Source organism: Lynx canadensis, chromosome B4 (genome assembly GCF_007474595.2).
Source record: "Lynx canadensis isolate LIC74 chromosome B4, mLynCan4.pri.v2, whole genome shotgun sequence".
Lineage (NCBI taxonomy): Eukaryota > Metazoa > Chordata > Mammalia > Carnivora > Felidae > Lynx > Lynx canadensis.
The window spans coordinates 69,306,039-69,331,152 of record NC_044309.1 but is presented as its reverse complement, the minus strand read 5'-3'; the positions used below and the strand labels follow the sequence as shown (position 1 = coordinate 69,331,152).

Sequence of the window (25,114 nt, the reverse complement as noted above, 5' to 3'; positions counted from 1 at the left end):
TGGATACCTAAAGATAAGAGTTGAAAAACAAAAGAAAGAACTGCTATTAAAATTATCATCAAATCAGGAAGGAGAGGGACAGAGAAGACTGTGAGCCAGAAATTATAATCATCAAGGAGGAAAAAATGGGGTCCTGGAAATTACCAAAGAGTACAAAGGTGAGAAGAATGTGGAATAAATGGGGACATTCCAAGATGACACTGGAACAGTGGCTTGTCGGAGGTAATAAGAAGTATGCAAGAACTCAACTCATGAATCAAGGAATTAGGAGGCAAGTGGGTTGTGAGAGAAGTTAGGTTCTGGTTATAGCAAAGGGATGGAAAGAATGATAGAAAATATATCCACTCTATTTTGAAATGAAAAGACAAAGTCTTTGCCCCAAGCTTATATTCTAATGGAGAAAACAGCCTATAAATATAAAACATTTCTGAGTGACTCATAATATAAAGTGGATGCGAGGCAGGCTCTTTTAGTTAAAATGGTCAGGGAGGACCATTCTGAGAAGGTGGTATGTGAGCAGAGATATAATAAAAGAAATGGAACTTCACAAAGAAGTTGTGAAGAGATGTGATTTATGTTTATAGTGATTAGACTAACTGCTCTGTAAAAGCATCATATGTTGATGTGAAGGGCATAATGATGAGAGTCAGAGGGTTTTCTGAGAGTTTACAGAATTATAACCCTGTACCAAAGTTTCAAATACTAGCCTTATCTACAGGGATTTACAGAAGCATCACCTAGTAGAGAAAGGGGGTTAAGACCTATTAAAGCCTTCGTGAACTAGCCGTCCAAGTACTGAAAGACCCTTCCAAAGTCATTATTATCTTTATGACATTAAGCAAGTTACTTAACTCTTTATGCCTTAATTTCCTCATCTATAAAAGTAGGGATAATATTACCTACCTCACAGAGTTGTTACAAGGACTAAATGAGATAACATATGTAAAGTGCTTAGAAAAGAGCCTGATACATAGCACGCAACAGATATTAGCCATTTCTTTTTTTTTTTTTTTAATGTTTATCTTCAGAGAGAGAGAGAGAGAGAGAGAGAGAGAGAGAGAGACAGCATGCAGTCGGGAGGGGCAATGGGGAGGGGGGCGTAGACAGAGGATCCAAAGCAGGCTCCTACACTGACAGCAGTAAGCCTGATGAGGGGATGAGGGGATTGAACTCATGAGGTGTGCGATCATGACCTGAGCAGAAGTCAGACGCTCAACCAACCGAGCTACCCATGCACCCCAGATGTTAACTATTTCTGACAGTATTACCCTACTATGATTTCCATCAAATCAATAAAGGTTTGCAACAAAAAATAGCTAAATGTGCCAGTATAACTGCTTGATAGCTTTATCCTTCAGAAAAACAAAACTATGGAATCTTCCTTCCATATTAGGAGTTTAAAACCAATTCATAATAATAAAACCTCTGGAACAACACTTCAACTTGATTTCCCAAGGAATTTCCTTTACCGAGGATGAATTGTAGATAATTCAATGTCAAGAACTTCAGTTATGGAATTCAGAGAGTACACACAGATGAAGCACATACAAAATAAAAAGTAGGCAAAAAGACCACTCACTAAACTGGGGGGTGGGGGGGGTCAACAAAAATTTGCTGTAAAGAGCCAAAGACTTTGTGGGCTATATGGTCTCCATCCACAACTCTTCAACATTCTACTGTAGCACAACAATAGCCATAAACAATATGTAAACAAACGTGCCTGGCTGTGTTCCAATAAAATATACCAGAAAAGACAGTTGGTCGGATTTGGCCCATGGGCTGTAGTTTGCTGATCCCTGACCTCGACAATTACATACCTCCTGACTGTTTTCAAACAAAGAATAAAGAGGTTATTTACAGCTTCATATTCCTCACAGAATACAAAGAAATGTATTGGGATTTTTTTTTTGACCCCAGCCCTTGCCAGTATCTTAAAATTTTGCACTTTAGAAGTTATATTTTGGAAAGCAATTACACCATGATAGAAGAATATGTTTTAGCTGACTTACACCTTCTTTTTTACCAGATACCTGACTTCATAATCAAAAGCCCTTCTCAAAATATGTTCCAAAAAATACTAACCCACGAGATGTTGGTGTCTTTGATCTCACCACAAAATCCAAAGAGGGGTTCTATGGGTAAATAACTTTGGGAAAAACTAAGTTTAATAAAATTAAACATATTTATTTACAGTGGTACTTCTCAGAACATACCATACAGGCAGATACAGATTCAAAAGTTAGTTCATCTGCTTATACATGGCCTTTTGCCCTTAATTTACTTAAACCTCTCTGAGCTTCATTTTCCTTACTTCTCTGAACACAGCAACTTTGCAATGAATGGTATCTATTATTATAGTTTTAGGTTTTCGTTGTTTTGTTGCAGTGATCTCATTTTTAACCTTCCCCAAACACATGGATCCTCAAGTTTTAAAACATTTTACCTTAACTCTGAGACAATTTAGGGAGAAGAACAATTGATTCCCTTCTTGTAACACATATCATGATAAATTCAGGCTGGTTAAAAAGCTAAATGTTTGCAAGGAAGGGACAGAAGAGGAAGACCTCTCATGAGAAAAAATACTAATTATAAGTCTATAGGAAACAAATCATTCTGTATCAAAATAGCAGGTTTTGAATTACATGCTAAAAAGGGCTCTAAAGCTGGGGCACCTGGGTGGCTCAGTTGGTTAAGCATCCGACTTCGGCTCAGGTCATGATTTCAAGGTTCATGGGTTCAAGCCCTGTGTCGGGCTCTGTGCTGACAGCTCAGAGCCTGGAACCTGCTTGATTCCATATCTCCCTCTCTCATCCCCTCTCCCACTTGTGCTCTGTCTCTCTCAAAAAAATAAACATTTATTTATTTATTTATAATTAATGTTTATTTTTTGAGACAGAGAGAGAGAGACAGAGCATGAACGGGGGAGGGTCAGAGAGAGGGAGACACAGAATCCGAAGCAGGCTCCAGGCTCCGAGCTGTCAGCATAGAGCCCGACATGGGGCTCAAACTCACGGACCGTGAGATCATGATCTGAGCCGAAGTTGGATACTTAACCCACTGAGCCACCCAGGCACCCCATCAAAAAAAAAAACAAAAAAACAAAAAAAAAATTTAAAAAAAAATGTTTAAAAGGGGGCTCTAAAGTTAAAAATTATGATTAGGTTTAAAGCAAATTTCCAATGAAGAGGGAAAATCCCAACACCAATGGCAAAGTCTTAAATATTAATGTTTCAGAATTTAATGCATGCTGATAAAACCACTCAATAAGATGGACATACCAATAAAAATGGTGAAGGATATGAAGACAATTCAATGGAAAACAAACAAAAACAGGTATCACATCACTAAGTATTTAAGAAAACCTGTTAAGTTTTCCTAATCAAACAGGCAGATGATCCCATTCAGCAGTGAAAATAAGGGTAAACAGACACATAAGCTTCCTCATGAATAATTAACAATTTGGGTTGGGCTGGAAATTGCTAGGATTCAATGGCCCTAAAAACAGAAAACATTACTCTAACAAAAAAAACTTCACATTAAAGGAACTCTCACAGATACCTCATGACAATGAAAATGCAAAGGATAAAATGTTGGAAACTGATCCAAACTAAGAATGAAGTATGATAATTCACCAAGGCATAGAAAAGACACTTGCTCCATATGTTAAGTTACACAAGAATTGTTCAATGTTAAGCTTTTACAAATAAATAGAACTCTTTAACTGTCAATGTTTCCAATGTTTTAAATTTCAGTGTACTAAGTGAATATTAGCTTACCACTTTTTTCATTTCTCTAAGCCATCTCTAATTGACAGGAGAGGTTAATTTAACATTTTGTCAAATTTTAAGTCACAACAATGGTAATTTTTCCCATTTACTGTTAAGATTGATTTAAGTCAGCAAGAAAGAATATCCAGTGGAATTAAGACAGTCTCTTCAGCAAGTGGTTCTGGGAAAACTGGACAGCGACATGCAGAAAAATGAACCTGGACCACTTTCTTATACCATACACAAAAATTAACTCAAAATGGATCAAAGACCTAAACGTAAGACAAGAAGTCATTCAAAATCCTCGAGGAGAAAGCAGGCAAACACCTCTTTGACCTCAGCTGCAGCAACTTCTTACTCAACGTGTCTCCAAAGGCAAGGGAAACAAAAGCAAAAATGAACTACTGGGACCTCATCAAAAGAAAACACTTCTGCACGGCAAAGGAAACAATCAGCAAAACTAAAAGACAACTGATGGAATGGGAGAAGATATTTGCAAATGACCTATCAGATAAAGGGTTATTATCCAAAATCTATAAAGAACTTATCAAACTCAACACCCAATAAACAAATAATCCAGTGGAAAAAAATGGGCAAAAGACATGAATAGACATTTTTCCAAAGAAGACATCCTGATGGCTAACAGACACATGAAAAACTGCTCAACATCACTCATCATCGGGGAAATACAAGTCAAAACCACAATGAGATACCACCTCACACTGGTTAGAGTGGCTAACATTAACAATTCAGGCAACAACGGATGTTGGGAAGGATACAGAGAAAGAGGATCTCTTTTGCACTGCCAGTGGGAATGCAAACTGGTGCAGCCACTCTGGAAAACAGTATGCAGATTCCTCAAAAAGTTAATAGAACTGCCCTACAACCCAGCAATTGCAATACTAGGTATTTAGGCAAAGGATACAGGTGTGCTATTTAGACGGGGCACATGCACCCCTATGTTTATAGCAGTGCTATCGACAATAGCTAAAGAATAGAAAGAGCCCAAATGTCCATGGATGGATGAATGAATGGGTAAAGAAGATGTGATGTGTATATACATATGTGTATATATATATATATATATATATATACACACACACACACACATGTATGTGTATATACATATATATGTATACATATATATATGTGTATACACACACACACACACACACACACACACACAATGGAGTATTACTCAGCAATCAAAAAGAATGAAATCTTGCCATTTGCAACAACATAGATGGAACTAGAGTGTATTATGCTAAGCCAAATTAGCCATATGACTTCATTCATACATGGAATTTAAGATATAAACAGATGTACATAAGGGAAGGGAAGCAAAAATATAAAAACAGGGAGGGAAACAAAACATAAGAGACTCTTAAATACAGAGAATAAACTGAGGGTTGCTGGAGGGGCTTGGGGTGGGGCGATGGCCTAAATGGGCGAGGGGCATTAAGGAGGACTCTTGCTGGGATAAGCATAGGCTGTTATATGCAGGGGATAAATCACTGTATTCTACTCCTGAAATCATTATTGCATTATATGCTTTAACTAACTTGGATGTAAGTTAAAATAATAATAATAAATAAATGGAATCATACAGTAAAAAAAGAAAAATAAAAAGAAAAAAGATTGCTTTAAGTTGGAATGATGACTCCCTTTGGAGAGGAAGAAGAAATTTGAGTAAGGGCATGAGAAAGCTTCTGAATGCAAGTAATATTCTATTTCTTAACCCGGATTGTGGTTACAGTTATAGTAACTCAGAGAGCTGTACACCCTAATCTGTGTATTTCGTATTTGTTATATGCTCTAATGAGTGTTTATGAAAATGTGATAAAAATATACCTTATCATTTAACATGATGTGAAAGGAATTTTTAAGAACATAAACAGAACTTTTACCTTTAAGAACAGAAATTTAAAAAAATTTTTTTTTTTTTTTAGAGAATGAGAGTACGCAAGTGGGACAAAGGGGAAGAGGGAGAGAGAATCTTAAGCAGGCTCCACTCTCAGCACAGAGCCCAACACAGGGACCATGACCTGAGCCAAAATGAAGAGTCAAACGCTCAACCAACTCAGAGCCATCCAGGTGCCCCAAGAAAAGAATTTTCATTTTTACTATTTATTTTAAGGAAAAACAAATTGTAAGACCACTTACTGTCTGAAAATCATTAATACATTTTAGGGGCGCCTGGGTGGCTCAGTCAGTTAAGCATCTGACTTCGGCTCAGGTCATGATCTCACAGTTTGTGGGTTTGGTCCCCAAGTCAGGCTCTGTGCTGACAGCTTGGAGCCTGGAGCCTCCTTCAGATTCTGTGTCTCCCTCTCTCTCTGCCCCTCCCCCGCTCGCACTCTGCCTCTCTTTCTCAAAAATAAATAAACATTAAAAAAAAAAGATTTAAATCATTAATACATTTTAATGGTTTGTTGTGATCACTGTGGCATTCATCCACCAACATGGTGTCAGGTCATCTGCCCAGTGGACCACTGAGAAATCAGTGCAACATAAATTGGATGCTCCACCTCAGGATATTCTCTCTGCAACTTATATTATGCTGTTATTTAGTTTTGTTCTTATTTACTTTTCCTTTATTCAGAAAAATGTTACCTGAACACTGCAATTCTTAACATTTTTTCCAAATATCATGATTCTCTTTACCCACCCTACAGAAGTCAGTGAACAGATTCAAAGACAATCTTTTACAAATAAAACATTAAAAAAATAACCCTTTATAACAAAAGGTTAAATTTAAAGATTTTTTTTAACTTATTTATGAGGGGGGGATGTAAGCAGGGGAAGATGGGGAGGGGGTGGGGGAGGGAGAGGGAGAGAGAATCCCAAACAGGCTTCATACTCAAATTCACAAAATGTGAGATCATGACTTGAGCTGAGATCAGATGCTTTAACCAACCGAGTCACCCAGGCGCCTCTAAATTTAAAGATTTTTTTTTTCTTCTCAGTGTTTCCCAAATCTTGGTGCCTGCTACTAAATGCTTTCAAATGACTAATGAATAAACTAACAAAAAAATAATTATAAATTTAAAAAATTTAAGCATTCTGTTGCCCTTGGTCTAACAGCTTATATTTCTGTGCACTCACTCAGGGTTTTAATTCTGTATCATATATTTAATAGACATTTTCTACTATAAAATTTTTGGCATACCATTGAAAAATATTTCTATTTCTCAGAGTTCAAAGCAAAGATATCATTACTTTAAGGTGCACGTCAATTTTTGCTACTTCAACAAAACACCACTGCCACATTCAAAAAAATACTTCTATATCCAAAAATTTGGAATTGGGTAATTCTAACTGGAATGCTAAAGAAAATCCAGGAACACTGGAGTTGTTTTTTTTTTTTCTTTAACCAAACTGCTGAGAATCATAAGAGAGCTAACAATAAAGAACTTTGATATCAATATGCAAGACAAATAGGAAGCTAAGAGATCTGGACCTGTCTTTTTTGAACTACTTTTCTCTTTATAGATCTGCCAATTTCAGAAGCAGCAGCTCTGAAAAATAATTTTGATGGCTTCACAGGATTAGGATATAAAAACAGTCCAGATCTTACAAAGGAAAAAGGGTTGAAAGCTCAAAGGGCTACACAATAACAGCAGGGTGAGCTGGAAATAAACTAGCCTGGCTTCATATGACCTAAATTCTGTAAGGTGACCCTGGACAGCTAATGACTCAAACCCTCTGACATACTTAGCGGTTTCTGTTTTCCTGGCCATTAGTTAAGATTTGTTAAAATTACTTCAAATGTAAAAATCCCATTTTTAACATGAACATCTATTTATTTAAAGTTACAGAAGTAAAATGAATTTAAGCTAGACATTCTTAAAATATAGTCCTGTTTCCTGAAGAACAATATATGTATACAATTGTCACAAAGTTCTCAGAATACAAAACATGAATCTCTAGGTTATTATACGTTAACCCAAAAAAATTAAAAGGGAAAGACTGGTTGATAGAAATATCACAACTTTATTCACACGTTTTTTTCTTTAACCACATGTTAGTCCCAACACTCATGATTAGCTATAAAATTCAATCAACATCAGCCAGTAAAATTTTTTTTGTGCAAATGTCATCCTGATTTTAAGAAAGAATTTTGGTTTTTGTTTTCACAATGGCCCTAAAGCCTACTGAACAGAGTAATGGGATACTGGAAACTTGGGCACATTTTTAATGCCAATTCCATTACACAATCACAGGGTAAAAACTTTGCACTGCAAATATGATGAAGTTCCATTTACAAAGAAATACAAAGAAAACTTTACCGGGGCACGTGGGTGGCTCAGTCAGTTAAACTTCTGACTTCGGCCCGGGTCACGATCTTGCGGTTCATGGGTTCGAGCCCCGCATCGTGCTCTGTGCCGACAGCTCAGAGACTGGAGCCTGCTTTGGATTCTGTGTCTCCCCCTCTCTCTCTGTCTGCCCCTCCCCTGCTTGCGTTCTGTCTCTCCCTCTCAAAAATAAATAAACGTTAAAAACTGTTTAAAAAAAAAAAAGAAAACTTTACCTCAAAACTTCAAAATCATATATGGAGTTTCTAGCCATGTTGAAAATGAGGACATCAAACACATAATGGATTCAATACAGTAAATTACAAGGGAAATCAAAAGAATCTTTACAAATATAACAGTACAACTGAAATGCTTACTATGAAGCCTCAAAGGGGGGAAAAAAAGCCCACATATTTAACGGATTTTTTTTTTTTTTTTTTTTTTTTTTGAGAGAGAACATGTATGCGTGCAAGCAGGGGAGGAATAGAGGGACAGGGACAGGTAATCTTAAGCCCAATGCAGGGATCAGTCTCATAAACCATGAGATCATGACCTGAGCTGAAATCGAGAGTCAGCTGCTAAACAGACTAAGCCACCCAGGCACCCCCGATTTTTAAAAAATTTTGTTTAATGTTCACTTATTTATTTTTGAGAGAGAGAAAGAGACAGAGAGAGAGAGAGAGAGAGAGACAGAATATGAAGCAGGATCCAGGCTCCATGCTGTCAGTACATAGCCTGACACGGGGATCAAACCCACAATCTAACGAATCCCATGAGATCATGACCTGAGCCAAAGTGAGAAACTTAACCCACTGAGCCACCAGGCGCCCCGTGATTTTTTTATTATCAAAAAAGTACATAACTTGAGAGTTAAGATAGTGTCTTCGACTGTATCACTAACATTTCAGCCATAATTCTAGGCATGTACAGAAGGAAAAGTCACCAAGAGAGTGGAAGATGGGAAGAACTAATGGCCTACAAAGAACTGTTTCTCAAAATGTGTTCCTGGGACCACCTACATTATAAATACTTTGGATGCTGGCTTCAAATGTAGATTTATGAAGCTCATGATTCTCCCCTTACAAATATACACCCCCGAGGTAATTCTAGCCCCTCACACCAGTCAAACCAGACAAGTTGTGATGGACCCCTCAGTTTCCATGGGTATATTTACTGGTTAAGAGTAAAATTCAGTAAAGTAGGGGGGAGAGAAAAAAGGGGGAGAATGAAGGCAGTTTACTTCTTATTCAGGACCTACCACATACAACATGTACAATTATTCCACACAAAATATTGGCTACTTCATTTCTAGTCAACAGGAACTTTAAAAAGAATTAAGATTTCAAGAATCATTTTGAGAAAGAGGCTTGGTAACTTATACTGCAAACAAAAATAAGTGCAGACCTCAGATGTCTTCTCTTAAATGTGGAAACAAGAGTACCAGGGGCCCTGTGACTTCCCACACTACCCTTTATTGTATGTACCCCAAAATCAAACAATCTTGCAGCAGAGTTGAGAAGTTTGGTGGCCCAAGTCCAGAGCTCTTTCCACAAAACCACATCTTTATGTCAAAAGCATTCTAGGTATGAGATATGGACTGAGAGATCTCCCAGTTAGAATCTAGGCCTTAGGTATCTGTGTTATTCACAGCTGATCACATTTGATCTCTAACACCTACAATGGTGCTGACTATTATAGAGGTTAAGATATGCCTACACTGCTATAACATAAATACTGAAAAATGTAATCTTGAGTCATTACACAAGAGGAGTTCATCTGTCACAAAACAGTCTAGGGCCGGCATTCCAGAGTGAGAGATTGTGCTCCAGACAATCATCTAAGACCCCAGGCTTGACCCCTCTATTTCAACCTATGGCTTCCAAGATCACACGACTGCTGTCATTCCATTCTAGGGCCCACCCCACAAAATGTGGAAAGGTAAATGTGTGTGGAAGAGTTCTACTTATACCCATTAGAACTGAAGATAAATTAGCCACATGGCCACAACTATCAGGAAGGAAGATTGGGAAATGTAGTCCACCTATGTGCCTAAGATGTGTGGAGAAGTAGTCGAGGTCTTTCCAAGAATGATGTCTCATTTCAATGAAAGTGTGGGATTCCCAAATGAAGATGTGTCTAATAGATGGACGTAGAAATGTAGATCTCAGAAAAGAAGCCAAGGCTACAGATACAGATTTATCTATCATCAGCAGCAGACAGTATAGGTCAGTGTTTCTCAAACTTCAGTCTCCAGACCTACTGTATCACAATCATCCAGGGGGCTAGAGACTCAGATTCCAAGTCTCCACTTACTGAATCAGAATCTCTTAAGACAAAGCCTGGATATTTTTGTTTTAAAAAAAATTTTTTTTGAACGTTTATTTATTTTTGACAGAGAGAGAGAGAGACAGAGCATGAGTGGGGAGAGGCAGAGAGGGAGACACAGAATCCAAAGCAGGCTCCAGGCTCTGAGCTGTCAGCACAGAGCCCGACACGGGGCTCGAACTCACAGACCGCGAGATCATGACCAGAACCGAAGTCAGACGCCCAACCGACTGAGCCACCTAGGCGCCCTGCACATTTTCATTTTTAATGAGCTTCTCTGTGATTCTTATGAATCTTATGAACACAAGTTTTAAAAACATAAGCAAAGGAAATAACTGCTGCTGAGGACAAAGATAGATGAAGTTACCATAAATGAGAGATGGTGCCGGGAAGTCATTGTTAACATTATCCTACGGTTTGGGGACTGCTGTCACTCCACCATAAACCACCGTATTAGACAAACTGCTATTACATGCTCTTCAAATCATAGTCTCAGATTGTTGCCTTACTTAAGAGATTGCAAACTCTGGTTTTACTTAGTTGTGAACACCAAAAACTCAAGAGACTTAACGTTTAAAAATCTGATTTCTGACTTCTTTTGAAGCAGGTCACGGTGTGCTTATATTCCCAAACAGCAAAGATCAGCTTTGCTCCAATCTGACCCCCCTGCATTTGTTTACATTCCCTGAATGGCCTCTGTAGATACACGAGTTATTTCCACTAACAGACAGGGGCATTACTACCACAGATAAACAAATATGTTAACTGCTTTCCTCTAAGTATTACAAGTATTTTATGCTCAATAACTGTATTTGTATATACATAAATAACAAAATACAGTAATCTGAGTTGATCTTGTAAATGCTTTTACATCCTCAGCCTCTTCATAAACCAATCCCTCCAACTTCTTTAAGTGAAACCCGGTATTTGAACACAAATCCCTCCTGTAAAACTCTTGAGTACTAAGTACACACTGATGACTGACTCAAGGTCCTGAGGTATATGAGACAGGATTATATTCTAAATCCTGCATCTTCCAAGAAAAGGGGGAAAGAGCCCAACAAACTACCTAAGTTTGTGCTATCCCATGATTGCCCACATTACCAACTTCCTGATAACTTTCCCATATTTCCTAAACCCAATGACACAGTCTACACTGTAACATATCCTACGCACATCATGGGTGACTTTCAAAATTCATGTGGATCATCTGTGCAATGTTGTAGTAACTCTCTGACTACCTCCTACCTCCTCACAATATCTTAGCCACATGCTTGAATTCTAAACCTTGCCACTTACTACCTACAAGTGCTCTTCATCAGAATCCAATACTGCATTCTTATCCTTCAGTTTTGCCACTGCTACAACAATTCCACCTCATGGATACCAGTAAGTCTCCTATATTTTCTAGCAATTCACGAACCCCATCCTAGCCTCACTTACTGCCTTTTCAGCCTCAAATGTAGTATTTGATCCATGATGAATACCAACAACTTTCCGTCCTGGCAATTCTGATACATCGTCTTAGCCAACCCCAAACCTGAATTAATTCCAAAATATGTGATTTCTTCACTAGTATAGTTGATTGTCACAAGGTCTAAAGATTGGACCCTCTGTGGATACATGATCTCTAATTTCCACTGTGCCTTCAATTCCACTAGTAATATTTTTATGTATCATTACTGAGCTCAATCTTCCATTCACATCAGCAACTATTCTATACCCTGATAATTCTCCCAAAGTCCTCTAATCTAGCACCAAAACTTCCCCTCTTAGTTACCTAACTTTCCTAAAAAATACAGGGGTCTTCACATATGAACCACCTCAGCTGCCAGTCCAAATCCCTTCTTCCCCAATTTGCCTTCATCTGCCCCATCCCTAATTTCATCCTTTCTTTCCCAGGATATGATTTTGCCCCCTGCTGAAAGTTAGTCCTTCAATAAATGCAGTTCATCCTGGCCCTCATACATCTTGCTTCACCAGTTTTCCCTTTTCTGCCTTGTACCTTCAACCTTTCTCTTTTCCCTTCAACCTATAAATATGCTCAAGTCACTGATCACCTTTTAAAAAAGTTTTAGGGGCGCCTGGGTGGCGCAGTCGGTTAAGCGTCCGACTTCAGCCAGGTCACGATCTCGCGGTCCGTGAGTTCGAGCCCCGCGTCGGGCTCTGGGCTGATGGCTCGGAGCCTGGAGCCTGTTTCCGATTCTGTGTCTCCCTCTCTCTCTGCCCCTCCCCCGTTCATGCTCTGTCTCTCTCTGTCCCCAAAATAAATAAAAACGTTGAAAAGAAAAAAAAAATTTAAAAAAAAAAAGTTTTAGGTGATCTTCCTTTAGCCAGTGTCCTTTTCCACCTTCACCTCACGGATACCTGTAAGTCCCCTGCATTTTGAACATATGTCATTCCCTACTTTCCATCTAAGTATTTTTTGAAAACTTATCCACCCAGTTTCAATCTACCCCCTCAAATCTCATTCATCCTGACACAGATAAAACCAAGAGATATTTTAATCTTTATGTTACTAGAGTACTCAGTTGCATCAGACATTGATGACCCCAAATGTGGTTTAAAAATTTTTATTTTCCATCACTTACATAAAAGCCGAGGGTTCTGACCTCAGTTCACTGCTCTTGTCTACATCCTCTCCTTGGACAATCTCAATTTTGAATGTAGCTCCTCCCTTAAACCATTCCTTCTATATGCCAATCTCAGGTAATGGTATTATTTTACACACAGTAAACAAAAACCCGGATATTTCCCTTGTCTTTATTCCACATCCAACAACCACATCTTGCTGATTTTTCACTTCCTGAGCATTTATCAAATTTAACCCTTTTTCTCCAACCCCTCTCTACTTCACGTATTCATTCCTTGTTCCATCTCCAGTGCCACCTTTAAAAAGTCATCCTCTAGAGTAAAAAACAAAACATTCCAATTGGGTTACCTTAGCCTGTATACCAAGTTAAAATTTTCCAAGAGCTCCCCACTGTGAATAGAATAAAGCTCTATTTTTAAAACTGCTTATTCAGACTTTTTAGCTATAATTTAAAATTCACAATTTCCTAGGTCACATATAAGCATCCATTAATACCTCTACATATCCTGCTTTATACAGCTTGCTTATGCCTCTCCTTCTGCAGGAACATGTTTCCCATTACTCTTCTTCTGGTTAACTCTTAATTTTCCTTCAAGTTTTGTTCATATCATCTGCTCCTACAGGAAATCTTTAATAAAACCCCAGAACAGGGTAAATGCTTCTTTATTTGTCTTCCGACAGCATTTTATGCAACTTCAGAACATATCATACTAGGCTATCTTCTTGTGCATCTATCTCACTCACTAGACTGGAAGCCAGTGATATAAGCAGTGGCCTATACAAAGTAAACACGTAAGCATTTATACCACTAAACTAATAAATCAAAATGTTTGATAAGTATTTTTCTCTGTTAAAATTGTGTATTACCTAAGAAGACAGAATCACTATAATAAAATTACAAATTAAATGTGTTTAAAAAAAAATTAATAGGTATAAAAATATTGAACTATTTAATCAAAATGTTCCTATGTGGGGGTGCCTGGGTGGCTGAGTCGGTTAAGCATCAGACTTCAGCTCAGGTCATGACCTCGTGGTTCATGAGTTCAAACCCCGCATCAGGCTCTGTACTGACAGCTCAGAGACTGGAGCCTGCTTCGGATTCTGTGTTTCCCTCTCTCTCTGCCCCTCCCCAGCTTGCATTCTCTCTCTCTCTCAAAAAATAAACATTAAAAATTTTTTTCATATGTGAATACAGAAAAAAAAACCTTCAGCATTTAAAAATAAAGTATGCTGGACACTTGGTAACACTCTTGTTGTAGTTGGGTTTTTTTGTTGTTGTTGTTGTTGTTATTTTAGAGAGAGAGAGAGAGAATGCACAAGCAGGGGCAAGGGGCAGAGGAAGAGAATCCTAAGCAGGTTCCACGCTCAGCGTGAAGCCCGACACAAGGCTCAATTCCATGACCACGGGGTCATGACCTAAGCAGAAATCAAGAATCGGACTCAATAAACTGAGCCACCCAGCTGCCCCTCTTGTTCCATATTTCCAAATACTATTTAATACTTTACATCAGTTCCACCCTCAAGTTTATTCTAAGACCTCATAACTACAGGGGGAAAATTACTGTTAAAACCTACCTCATTCAGTCTAAATTAATAACCCTTGGTAAAGTAGGACATGTTCCTTGAATATAAAATGAAATGGATTCTAATCTATTCTGAATTTTGTCTACAAGTGTGTTTTGAACAAAGAGATAATAAAAACACTGTCTATATAGAACCATGATGAATAGGTGATAACACACTTAAAATGTGGACAAATTATCAGGTAAGTGGCTCTATTAAATAAGAAAGTGGTAACTTCCAGAGTGAGGGTGGGGGTGTGGGAGGATGATAGAAAACAATACATTCCCTTTTCCTTTATTAGCTGTTATTTAATCCAGTTGCTTCCAATGATCCCACAGTTATTTGACATGAAACCCTAATATATATACGTTGGATTTATAAAGTACATAATGTCCTACAACATGAAACACATAAAACAGAAAGTGAAAAAGATTCATTATAAACTGAAAGTTCCACAACCAGCGATAGACCTATGGAAGATGGTGCAAGCAACGTGGCCCAGCAGCAGCCAGTGATGGCAACCTGCAAAAGTAAAGTGGTGGAGAGAGCAAGAAGGAAGACCCAAGGGACCAGAAGACTAACTACATACAAAAATGTGAGCAAAAATATTGAGGGCACTGGTTTTAAGTCTGGGATCAGATTTTACCCTACTTACAAGCTAGTAAGTTAGACTGTTAGTATTTTATGGATATTGGTAGAAGACACAAGACTCCTGGGACAAACAACTTTTTTCTCAGCACAGCAAGCAACACAGCACTGGCTCGCTTGCACCAGCTCCCCGTGGTACCAAGTCCCACAGGAGTGATGTTATATAAGCCAAGATCAATACTACACACAGGGTGGGTTTGGTTCAGAACTAAGGAACACTGAACTTGGGGAAGCCACTATTTTTACACCAGGCAAAAAGCAAGCCTGCTCTTTGACACAGAGGAAGGCATTACCTTATCTTTCAAGACCACTCACTACAAATTCATGGGTAAAAGGTGGTCAGGGCCTTGCATTCTTGGCTTATCTTCATTAAAATTAAAACGTTGAACATTGAAGAATATTATCAAAAGAACAGAATACTGCAAACCATATACCTGATAAAGATTTCAGTAGCAGAATATGTAAAGAACTCTTCTAAACCTCAAAAACAAAAAGACAACCTAATTGTAAAATGGACCCAAAAATGAGTAGATAATTCTTCAAAAAAAATATACAAATGACCAATAAGCACAGAAAATGGTGCTCATCATGAACCAATAGGGAAATGCAAATCAAAACCATAAGATACCACTTCACACTTACCAAGATGGTAACAATAATAACAACAAAATGATAAGGATAATATGTCAATTATACCTCAAAAAAAAAATTCATGTAAAGCCTCTGGAAACAAAAACGATTAAAAGGATGTGAACAACATGCTGATTATACCTCAAAAAAAAAAAAAAAAAAAAGCCTCCAGAAAAGCCTATGTTATAAAACACACCCATATTAACATGATTTATCTAACTACAGTAAATGACTTGCCATAAATGAAAAACTGCCTGAGAGTCAGGTAGACAGCATAATGTAATTTACACCTATCTCATGAAATAAGTAAATTAATGGTGGAAAAGAGCAAAGGAAATGTTGAAATTGTTAATATGTACAGGGCTCCACTGAAAATCTTCATAAAATCATTTAAAAGAAAATACAGGAGGGGTGCCTGGGTGGCTCAGTCGGTTAAACATCCGACTTCGGCTCAGGTCACAATCTCGCAGTCCGTGAGTTTGAGCCCTGCGTCGGGCTCTGGACTAATGGCTCAGAGCCTGGAGCCTGCTTCCCATTCTGTGTCTCCCTCTCTCTCTGCCCCTCCCCCGTTCATGCTCTGTCTCTCTCTGTCTCAAAAATAAATAAAACGTTAAAAAAAAAATTAAAAAAAATAAAAGAAAAGAAAATACAGGAAATATTTATTTAAATGAAAAGAAACATTGCATGCACTGAATTTCAAAAGCAGCATTCATTTTCATATACACACATACTAGATTTAGCTAAAACTAGATCATGTTCCTTTTTTTTTAAAGGTCTTAACGAATATAAGTTTCAACAAGATTTCATTGAGCTGTAGTTCAGCATTGAGTTTCCAAGATGCGTGATCTTCTAGGGAAGACCCCCACCGCAATTATTCACCAAGCATAAGCCCAAACTCTCTACCTCCCTTCCTTTCATCTCAGGTGTTTTGTTTTTTTTTTTTTTTTTAATGTTTATTTATTTTTGAGAGACAGAGAGAGACAGAGAGGGGCAGAGAGAGAGGGAGACACAGATTTCAAAGCAAGGCTCAAACCCATGAACTATGAGATCATGACCTGAGTTGGAGCCAGACACTTAACCAACTGAGCCACCCAGGCACCCCTCACCTCAGGTTTTAAAGAAGAAACATACAAAAGCTGTGCCACACCAACCCTCCAACTCCTCTCTGCTGCCTCTTACCTTTTCTCTATGTATTCAATGCCAGCTGATGTCACACCTGAAATAGAATCATCCCCCCTGCCTATAAAACTTTCTTCAAGGAACAAGAAACCAAAGCCCGATTCAAAGATCACTTTTATGCCACCGATTCCTCCAAATTTCTCTCTAGACCTGACCTCTATGCAATTTTATTCCCACTCGCTGTCTGCCAGACTCCAGCAACTCAGATGTCCACTAGTACCTGTGCTTCAGCCAGAATGGCCTCATCAGTTGCATACCATGCACTTGCTTATCATGTGCCAGCCACTTAAATAGTCTGCCTTCAGCTCTATCCATCTCTTCCCACAGAAATGCTAACCCGCCTTCAGGATTCAACACAAATGACCTCTCCTCCTCAGTCTGTCCTCATCATCCTACTTAGCATCATTCTTCTGAATTCCTTCAGTGTCATTACTTACCACAGAAAGTACAACCCACCCCACTCTCCTCTACATTAGTTATTTCAGAGTATTTCTTCCTTCCCTTTTCTGACCACAAAGAACATAACCTCCTTCTACTAGCTTTTACCCACTTTCATTCTCACAACACCATGTAATAGTTTAAAAAATACACAATGAATAAATGAATCAATCATTTCATTACATAGATAGTGCCTGTGAATATTTTAGGCGATAACTTGCTATGGCTATATCATATTTACAAAATAACTAGAACCTGAAAGAACTGTAATCCAGGTTTCAATTTTTAAAAAAACTTAACAGAGGGGTGCCTGGGTGGCTCAGTCAATTGACTGACTTCGGCTCAGGTCATGATCTCACAGTTTGTGAGTTTGAGCCCTGCATCGGGCTCTGTGCAGACAGCTCGGAGCCTGGAGCTTGTTTCAGATTCTGTGTCTCCCTCGCTCTCTGCCCCTCCCCCACTCACACTCTCTCTCTCAAAAATAAATAAATATTAAAAACATTTTTTAAACACTTAACAGAATGCCCTTGCATACACACACACACACAATAAAAGGAATATAAAAAGTGGCGGTGAGTATGTGAAGAAACTGGGAACCTCATACACTGGTAGGAATGTAAAATGGTACAGCCACTACAGAAATCAGTTTGGTGGTTCCTCAAAAAGCTAAACAGACAAGTACCATATGACCCAGCAATTCCACTCCTAGGTACGAGCCCAAAAGAATTTAAGACAGAGACTCAAAACAGATACTTATGTGTCGATGTTCACTGCAGCATTATTTACAAGAGCCAAGTGGTAGAAACAACCCAAGTATCCTACAGAAGATGAACCAATAAAATATGGTAAATACATAACATGGAATATTATTCACCAATAAAAAGGAACAATGTTTTCACATGTTACACCACGGATGAACCTTGAAAACATCATGCTAGGGGTGCCTGGGTGGCTCAGTTGGTTGGACATTCAACTCGTGATTTCGGCTCAGGTCACGATCTCATGGTTTGTGGATTTGAGCCCCATGTCAGACTCTGTGCTGACAGTACAGAGCCTGCTTGGGATTCTCTCTCTCCCTCTCTCTCACCCCTATCCCACTCAAGCACTCTCTCTTGCTCTCAAAATAAATAAACACTTAAAAATCACTTTAAAAAAATCATGCTAAGTGATAGAAGCCAGACATAAAAGGACAAATACTGTATGATTCCACTTACATGAAATACCTAGGATAGAAAAATTCTTAAAGACAAAAAGTTGAATGTGGTTGACATGGTCTGTGGTTAAGGAGGCACAAGGAATTATTGTTTGACAGTTAAAGTATAATTTTTGTTTGGGATGATAAAAAAAAGTTTTGAAAATAGTGGTGCTGGTTATCCAACATTGTGAATGTAATTAATGCCAGTGAGTTGTATACTTAAAAACTGTGAAAAAGGCATATTTTATATCATACATATGCCACTACAACAAAGTATTTTTTGAAAAAAAACACAGAAGCTACCTTGAAGGGATTCTCACTGACCAACTCTAGGCATCAAAATAATGATAGGAACAGACTGTAACACACTGAGTAAAAAAGGAATCCATGAGTCCATACTGATATAAACAAAGTTTTATTTGTTTTTTCTTTTTTTTTTTTTTTTAAATTTTTTTTTTCAACGTTTATTTATTTTTGGGACAGAGAGAGACAGAGCATGAACGGGGGAGGGGCAGAGAGAGAGGGAGACACAGAATCGGAAACAGGCTCCAGGCTCTGAGCCATCAGCCCAGAGCCTGACGCGGGGCTCGAACTCCCGGACCGCGAGATCGTGACCTGGCTGAAGTCGGACGCTTAACCAACTGCGCCACCCAGGCGCCCCTATTTGTTTTTTCTTAAAGGTGATGGAGAGAAAGCTCTTTCTCACAATTGATACCAGGTAACAGCATGCATAATAAACATAGAAAGAACAATCTATTACAAAATCACCATTAAAAACCATTATATTAATAATTCAGCCAGGACACCTGGGTGGCTTAGTCAGTTAAGTGTCCGGCTCTTGGTTTTGGCTCAGGTCATGATCTCACAGTTCATGAGTTTGAGCCCCACATGGGACTCTGCACTGATGGCTCCAAGCCTGCTTGGGATTCTCTGTCTCCCTCTCTCTCTCTGCCCCTCCTGCCTTCCTTCTGTCTCTCTCTCTCCCTTTCCCCCTCTCAAAATAAATAAATAACCTTAAAAATAATAATAATAATTCAGGCTACTACTAGTAGGTGAAAATGGGATGAAGAATGGTATACTCATATAGTTTCAAACTATTTCTGTTCCCACAGAACACTAATTTCAGGGGAGGAGGCTAACTTCACAGTGAAGAAATTTTGCAGACCCCATCTTAAGTGATGAAAGTCAACAATACCAAAAAGGGAATGAAATGACAACCTACGCAACCAAACAGGATGCAATAAAAAGAATACAGCATCACTTCAGGGACTGCCCTGACAAAAATGCATAACTTAAATCTAATCGTGAACATTAGACAAACCTAAATTTGAAAACATTCTAAAAAATGTCCACCCTATATTCATCTTGCCCATAACAATGAGCCATAAAAATCAAGGAAAAGACTGAGGAACTGTTCCAGATTAAAGAAGTCTACAAAAATATGACCTGTAAATTCAGAATAGATCTTTTTGCTAAAAAACACATTATTGGGGCATTGTAGGAGACATTACTGGGGTCTCTGGTGGAAGATTATAGCAGTTTTTTAAATTATTCTTGCAACTTTTCTATAAACTTAAAAACGGTTTCAAATAAAATCTTCTAAATATCCTAATATTTTCTTTCTACAATACAAAGAATTATCACGTACACCCAACAAAACACTAAATTAAAATATTTTCCTAAATACTCAGAACCATATTCTCTTACAACCACCCTCTGCATGGTTTACAATGCAGCTATTTTCCCCCTAGAACAAAGTTATTTCCTATTCACAAAGTCTTTAAGCTTGGAACTCTTCAATGAGGCCACCTAATTAAGGGAACAATGTACAGACAGAATGATGCTAGCCTGTAAAAGCAGTTGCTTCTGTGATAACGTAATACCTGAAATGTTACTGAAGACACCCAGACAGCAAGTGAAGGTGCAAGAAAATGTGGAAGAAGCCATCTATACAACACTAACCTGTTTTATTTTTCTTCATAAGAATTAGGTTTTGTTTTTTATCTGTTTACTATCTACAATTCATATTAAAATGTAGGCCAATAAGAGAACCTTTTTATCCACGGAGCTAAAAGAATACCTGACATATACCAGTCTCCCAATAAATATTTATCAAATGAATGAATATACCATATACAATGAACTCTATACCAAAAAATTTCAAACAACAGAGTATAAGTACAGGCAACACTCTCTGATCACAGAATGAATAGAATATACTGTGTCAGAATCGGTAAAAAAAAAAAAAAAAAAAAGAAAAAAAAATTGCTATCTATCAGAATCTATGGGACACAGTTACAGCAATTCTTAAAAGAAACTCCAAAATTCTGATGAATCACTAAATTCTATTCTTGAAATCATTATTATACTGTATGTTAACTTGGATTTAAATTAAAAAAAGAAAGAAAAGAGCAATTAGGAATCACAACAAAAAAAGAAATTCCAAAATGCTACTTATATTATACTTATAAATAAGAAAAATAAACTAAGTAACCAAATTAAAATGTTAGATTTTTTCAAAAATAGATACATAAGTGTCTATGAAAATGTAAAATATATCTGCCCTATGACCCAGAAATTCCACTTTTGACAGTCTATCCCATAGAAAGCAAAGTACTATTTCACAATGACATTATATACTCAGATTTATTACGACAAAACTTTGTACTGGAAACAAAGTGAATATTCATCAACAGATGAACAACTAATTATTTGGTATGTCCACAAGATGGAATAGAACTCAGCCATTAAAAAGATTCAAATAAAAGTTAAACCAAATAACCTGGAGGGATTTCCACAAGCCACTGAATGAGAAACACAACTTAGAGAAGAGTATGTATAATATGATCTCATTAACAACAAATACCCCAAATATTTGTGAATATAGAGAAAAATACAGAACATACACCAAACTGTTAACATGACTGTGGGAAATGAGGAGTCCCATATATGATATCCTATTTCATTTATGTAAAATTATATACACATGCAGGAAAATAATAAAGTGCTAAAAAAGACAAGAAGGGAAAATAAAGATAGAAACATACCATTATTTTAAAAACTGAAAACAATGTAACTAAAAATCAACCTGAGAACTGTTTCTTTAGAGTGAATATAAGCCATGAGCTAATCTAATCAAAAGAGTTTTTCTTACACTTTTGCTTTTCATATTTAGGACTTCATTACACCAGATATTTTGACACACCAGGTTTTCAATTTCACTTTTTCTCCCCCAAATGATGGCAGCTTGACCCAGCACTGCATTCCTTCCCCATTTGATTTGAAGTGCCACTGTTGCTATATCCCAAATTCCTAGATATACTCTAGGTTTGTTTCTAGACTCGCTATTCTGTTTCAGTTTACAATACTACAGCTTGAGAAGTTATGATAGATAGTATATTGAGTCTTCACATCTTTTTCAAGGCTATTTTTGCCATTTGGCCCTTTACTCCATGGTAATTTTAGAAACAACTTGCCAACTTCCATGGGAAACAAATCTAGAATTTGGAATGGAACCAAACTAAAGGAACACCTGAATTTGAGAACTGGTATGTTCGTGATACAGTCTCTTCCCAACCACGGATGTCACACACATGTTGTGCCCTTTTTTTTTAATGTTTATTTTTTTTTTTTTAATTTTTCAACGTTTATTTATTTATTTTTGGGACAGAGAGAGACAGAGCATGAACGGGGGAGGGGCAGAGAGAGAGGGAGACACAGAATTGGAAACAGGCTCCAGGCTCTGAGCCATCAGCCCAGAGCCTGACGCGGGGCTCGAACTCACGGACCGCGAGATCGTGACCTGGCTGAAGTCGGACGCTTAACCGACTGCGCCACCCAGGCGCCCCTTAATGTTTATTTTTTGAGACAGCATGAGCAGGGGAGGCGTGGGAGGGTGCGGGGGCAGGCAGAGAATCCCAAGTAAGATCCTTGGTGTCAGCATGGAGCTTGAGGTGTCCGATTCCACGAACTGAGAGATCATGACCAGAGCTGAAATCAAGAGTCAGCTGCTTAACCCGCTAAGCCACCCCGTTGCCCCTATGTTGCTCCTTTTATTCAGGTCTTCAGTGTCCTTCAGAAATGACGTGCCATTTCGACTACATAGGTCTCACACAATTTTGTTAGATTTATTCCTATCACTCCTTATAGTTTTTACGCCACAGCAAATATTTTTAAATTACATTTTCTAACTTATGCTAACAGCTATTAAACTAAACTTTGCTAATTTCCTAATAGTTCTAATAATGATGGACTCTCTTGGATTTTCTACATAGATAATTTATCATCTGTAAAAAGTCTTCTTTCATTCTAACCCTCATAATTTTTATATATTTTTCTTGTCTAACTGTAGAGGCTGAGGCCTCCATTACCATGATAAATAGAAGCAGTGATAACAGGCATCTTTGCTTCATTCTCATTTTAAAGCAAATGCTTCTAACTTTATCATTCAGTACAAATCCCCATTTATTAGATAAAGGAAATTCTCTTCCACTCGTAGCTAAAAGTCTTTATAATTACTGTGTTAAGTTTAATACTGTAATTAAATTTTATTAAAGTATCAAGACACCTGGGTGGCTCAGTCGGTTAAGTCATCTGACTCTTGCTTTCCATTCAGGTCATGATCTCATGGTTCATGGGATCAAGCCCTGAATCAGGTTCCATACTGACCTGACCTGACCTGAGCATGGAGCCTGCTTGGGATTGATTCTCTCTCTCTCTCTCTCTCTCAAAATAAACTTTAAAAAAAAAGTATTTTTCAGCATCTATTTTCTCTATTATTTCTTTTGAGAGAGGCAGTCCGCCATGGGTTCAGACCATCCCTGCACATCCCTACCGTGTACTCCAAATTGCAAGACCTAACCATCTGCTGACACTGAACAGTTTCTATAACCAGTCATACAATGAAATACGTCAAGGTGACCACAGCATAACCACCGCGTGACTACTCACTCTCAGTGAAAGAAGGCTGGCTTGCTTGCTTCCTGTTTACTACAAAAAAGTAGCAAGCTCTTGACACTGTGTTCCTCAGCTGCAGTGCATCCCATTTTATGCACGACCACCATCTCTGCCCACCACATCACTCTATGGGACTTGAGGGCAGGGAACCAGCACTACCATGCCAATGCCCCTGATGACTGCTGGGCCGTGAGCAATAAACTGCCTTGCTCTAATCCACTGAATCCTGTTGTCTACTTCTGGCACCTAGAGTTGTAGCAGTTGATGCCTTTCTATTCTCCATAGGTTATTCTCCGACAGTTCACAAGAAATCTTTAAAAAGCTCCTTTTAAAACTTCTACTACTTCCTTTGTGAAGTTATTAAAAACAACAAAAAAACTTGACTGAATCTGTCCATCTTTTTTTTTCTAACTATTCTATCAGATGTCTCTATAATTAACCAAGGCTAACAACGACTGAGGTCCTTCCAAAATGAGTCTTTCCAATAGAACTTTACTTATCAAAATAAAACAACTAAGAAAATGCCTTATAGTAAAAGAAATTCTGGGGGCACCTGGGTGGCTCAGTCAATTAAGTGTCTGACTTGTGAATTTGGCTCAGGTCATGATCTCATAGTTCATGGAATCAAGCCCTGCATTGGGTTCTATGCTGACAGTACAGAGCCTGCCTGGGATTCTCTCTCCCTCTCTCTCTGCCCCTCCCCTGCTCAAGCTCTCTCTCTCTCAAAAATAAATATTTAAAAATAAATAAATAAGAATAAAGGAAACTTTGTAATGACTCAAATATTCTAGACGGAAAAAAAAAAAGCCTTAACTTTCTAATTAAGTAAACAGATACCTTATAATCCACATCACACATTAGAGATAATTTAATAATTTGATAAGAATATACCAATAGTTCAAACACTATTTTTTGTTATCAATTACAAAATGCCAATAGATACAGAATGTTAGCTGTTAGTGCTATTATATTAATCACAAAAATATAATGTTTGTTGCTTTCAAAATTCTGAATCTTAATTAAAAATATTTCATCTATAAGCAGTGAGGTTAGATTTCAACCTCAGACGTCTCAGTGAATCAAGTATTGGAGTGGTTACGGTACTATGTTTATCTTTTTACCTGTATTCAGGCTGTCGGCTTGTGGAATGATCATCTCTTGTCCACCTGTAGCCAGATTCATCCTGTAAAATAAAAGAGCTCCTTAGACATTTGTTTATATTATTTAGGTCAAGTAGGATACATCTAACAGTACTACTGGAAACGAGTCTCTAAGACCAAAATAAAATGAGGACAAAAACACCTCTCTAAATCTGAGCTTCAAAGGCATGAAGAAGAAAAAAAAGATACAGCAAGTCACCCATATCAACAAGTGACTTAGCGGACTGACAACCTGTGGAACCATTTATCTGCATGAAAATGCTTACGGTACTTCTTTGGTAGGCCTAACAGCCTTATTGCCAAAAACATACACCAACATCACAACAGCTAAGGACTGCTATAAGAACAAAGGCTCGATTTAAATT

At 37.9% G+C, this 25,114-nt stretch overlaps 1 protein-coding gene across 11 annotated transcripts in view; it reads right to left on the bottom strand.

Moving 5' to 3' along the window:
• The window catches only part of PPHLN1 (periphilin 1), a 145,329-nt gene that overhangs the window by 92,951 nt on the left and 27,264 nt on the right, over positions 1 to 25,114 (bottom strand). For all 11 annotated transcript variants that reach the window (XM_030322349.2, XM_030322357.1, XM_032593948.1 and 8 more), the window contains one exon: positions 24,711 to 24,772. In XM_030322349.2, the coding sequence (XP_030178209.1) occupies positions 24,711 to 24,772 (62 nt within the window). The remainder of the gene's footprint in view (positions 1 to 24,710; positions 24,773 to 25,114) is intronic.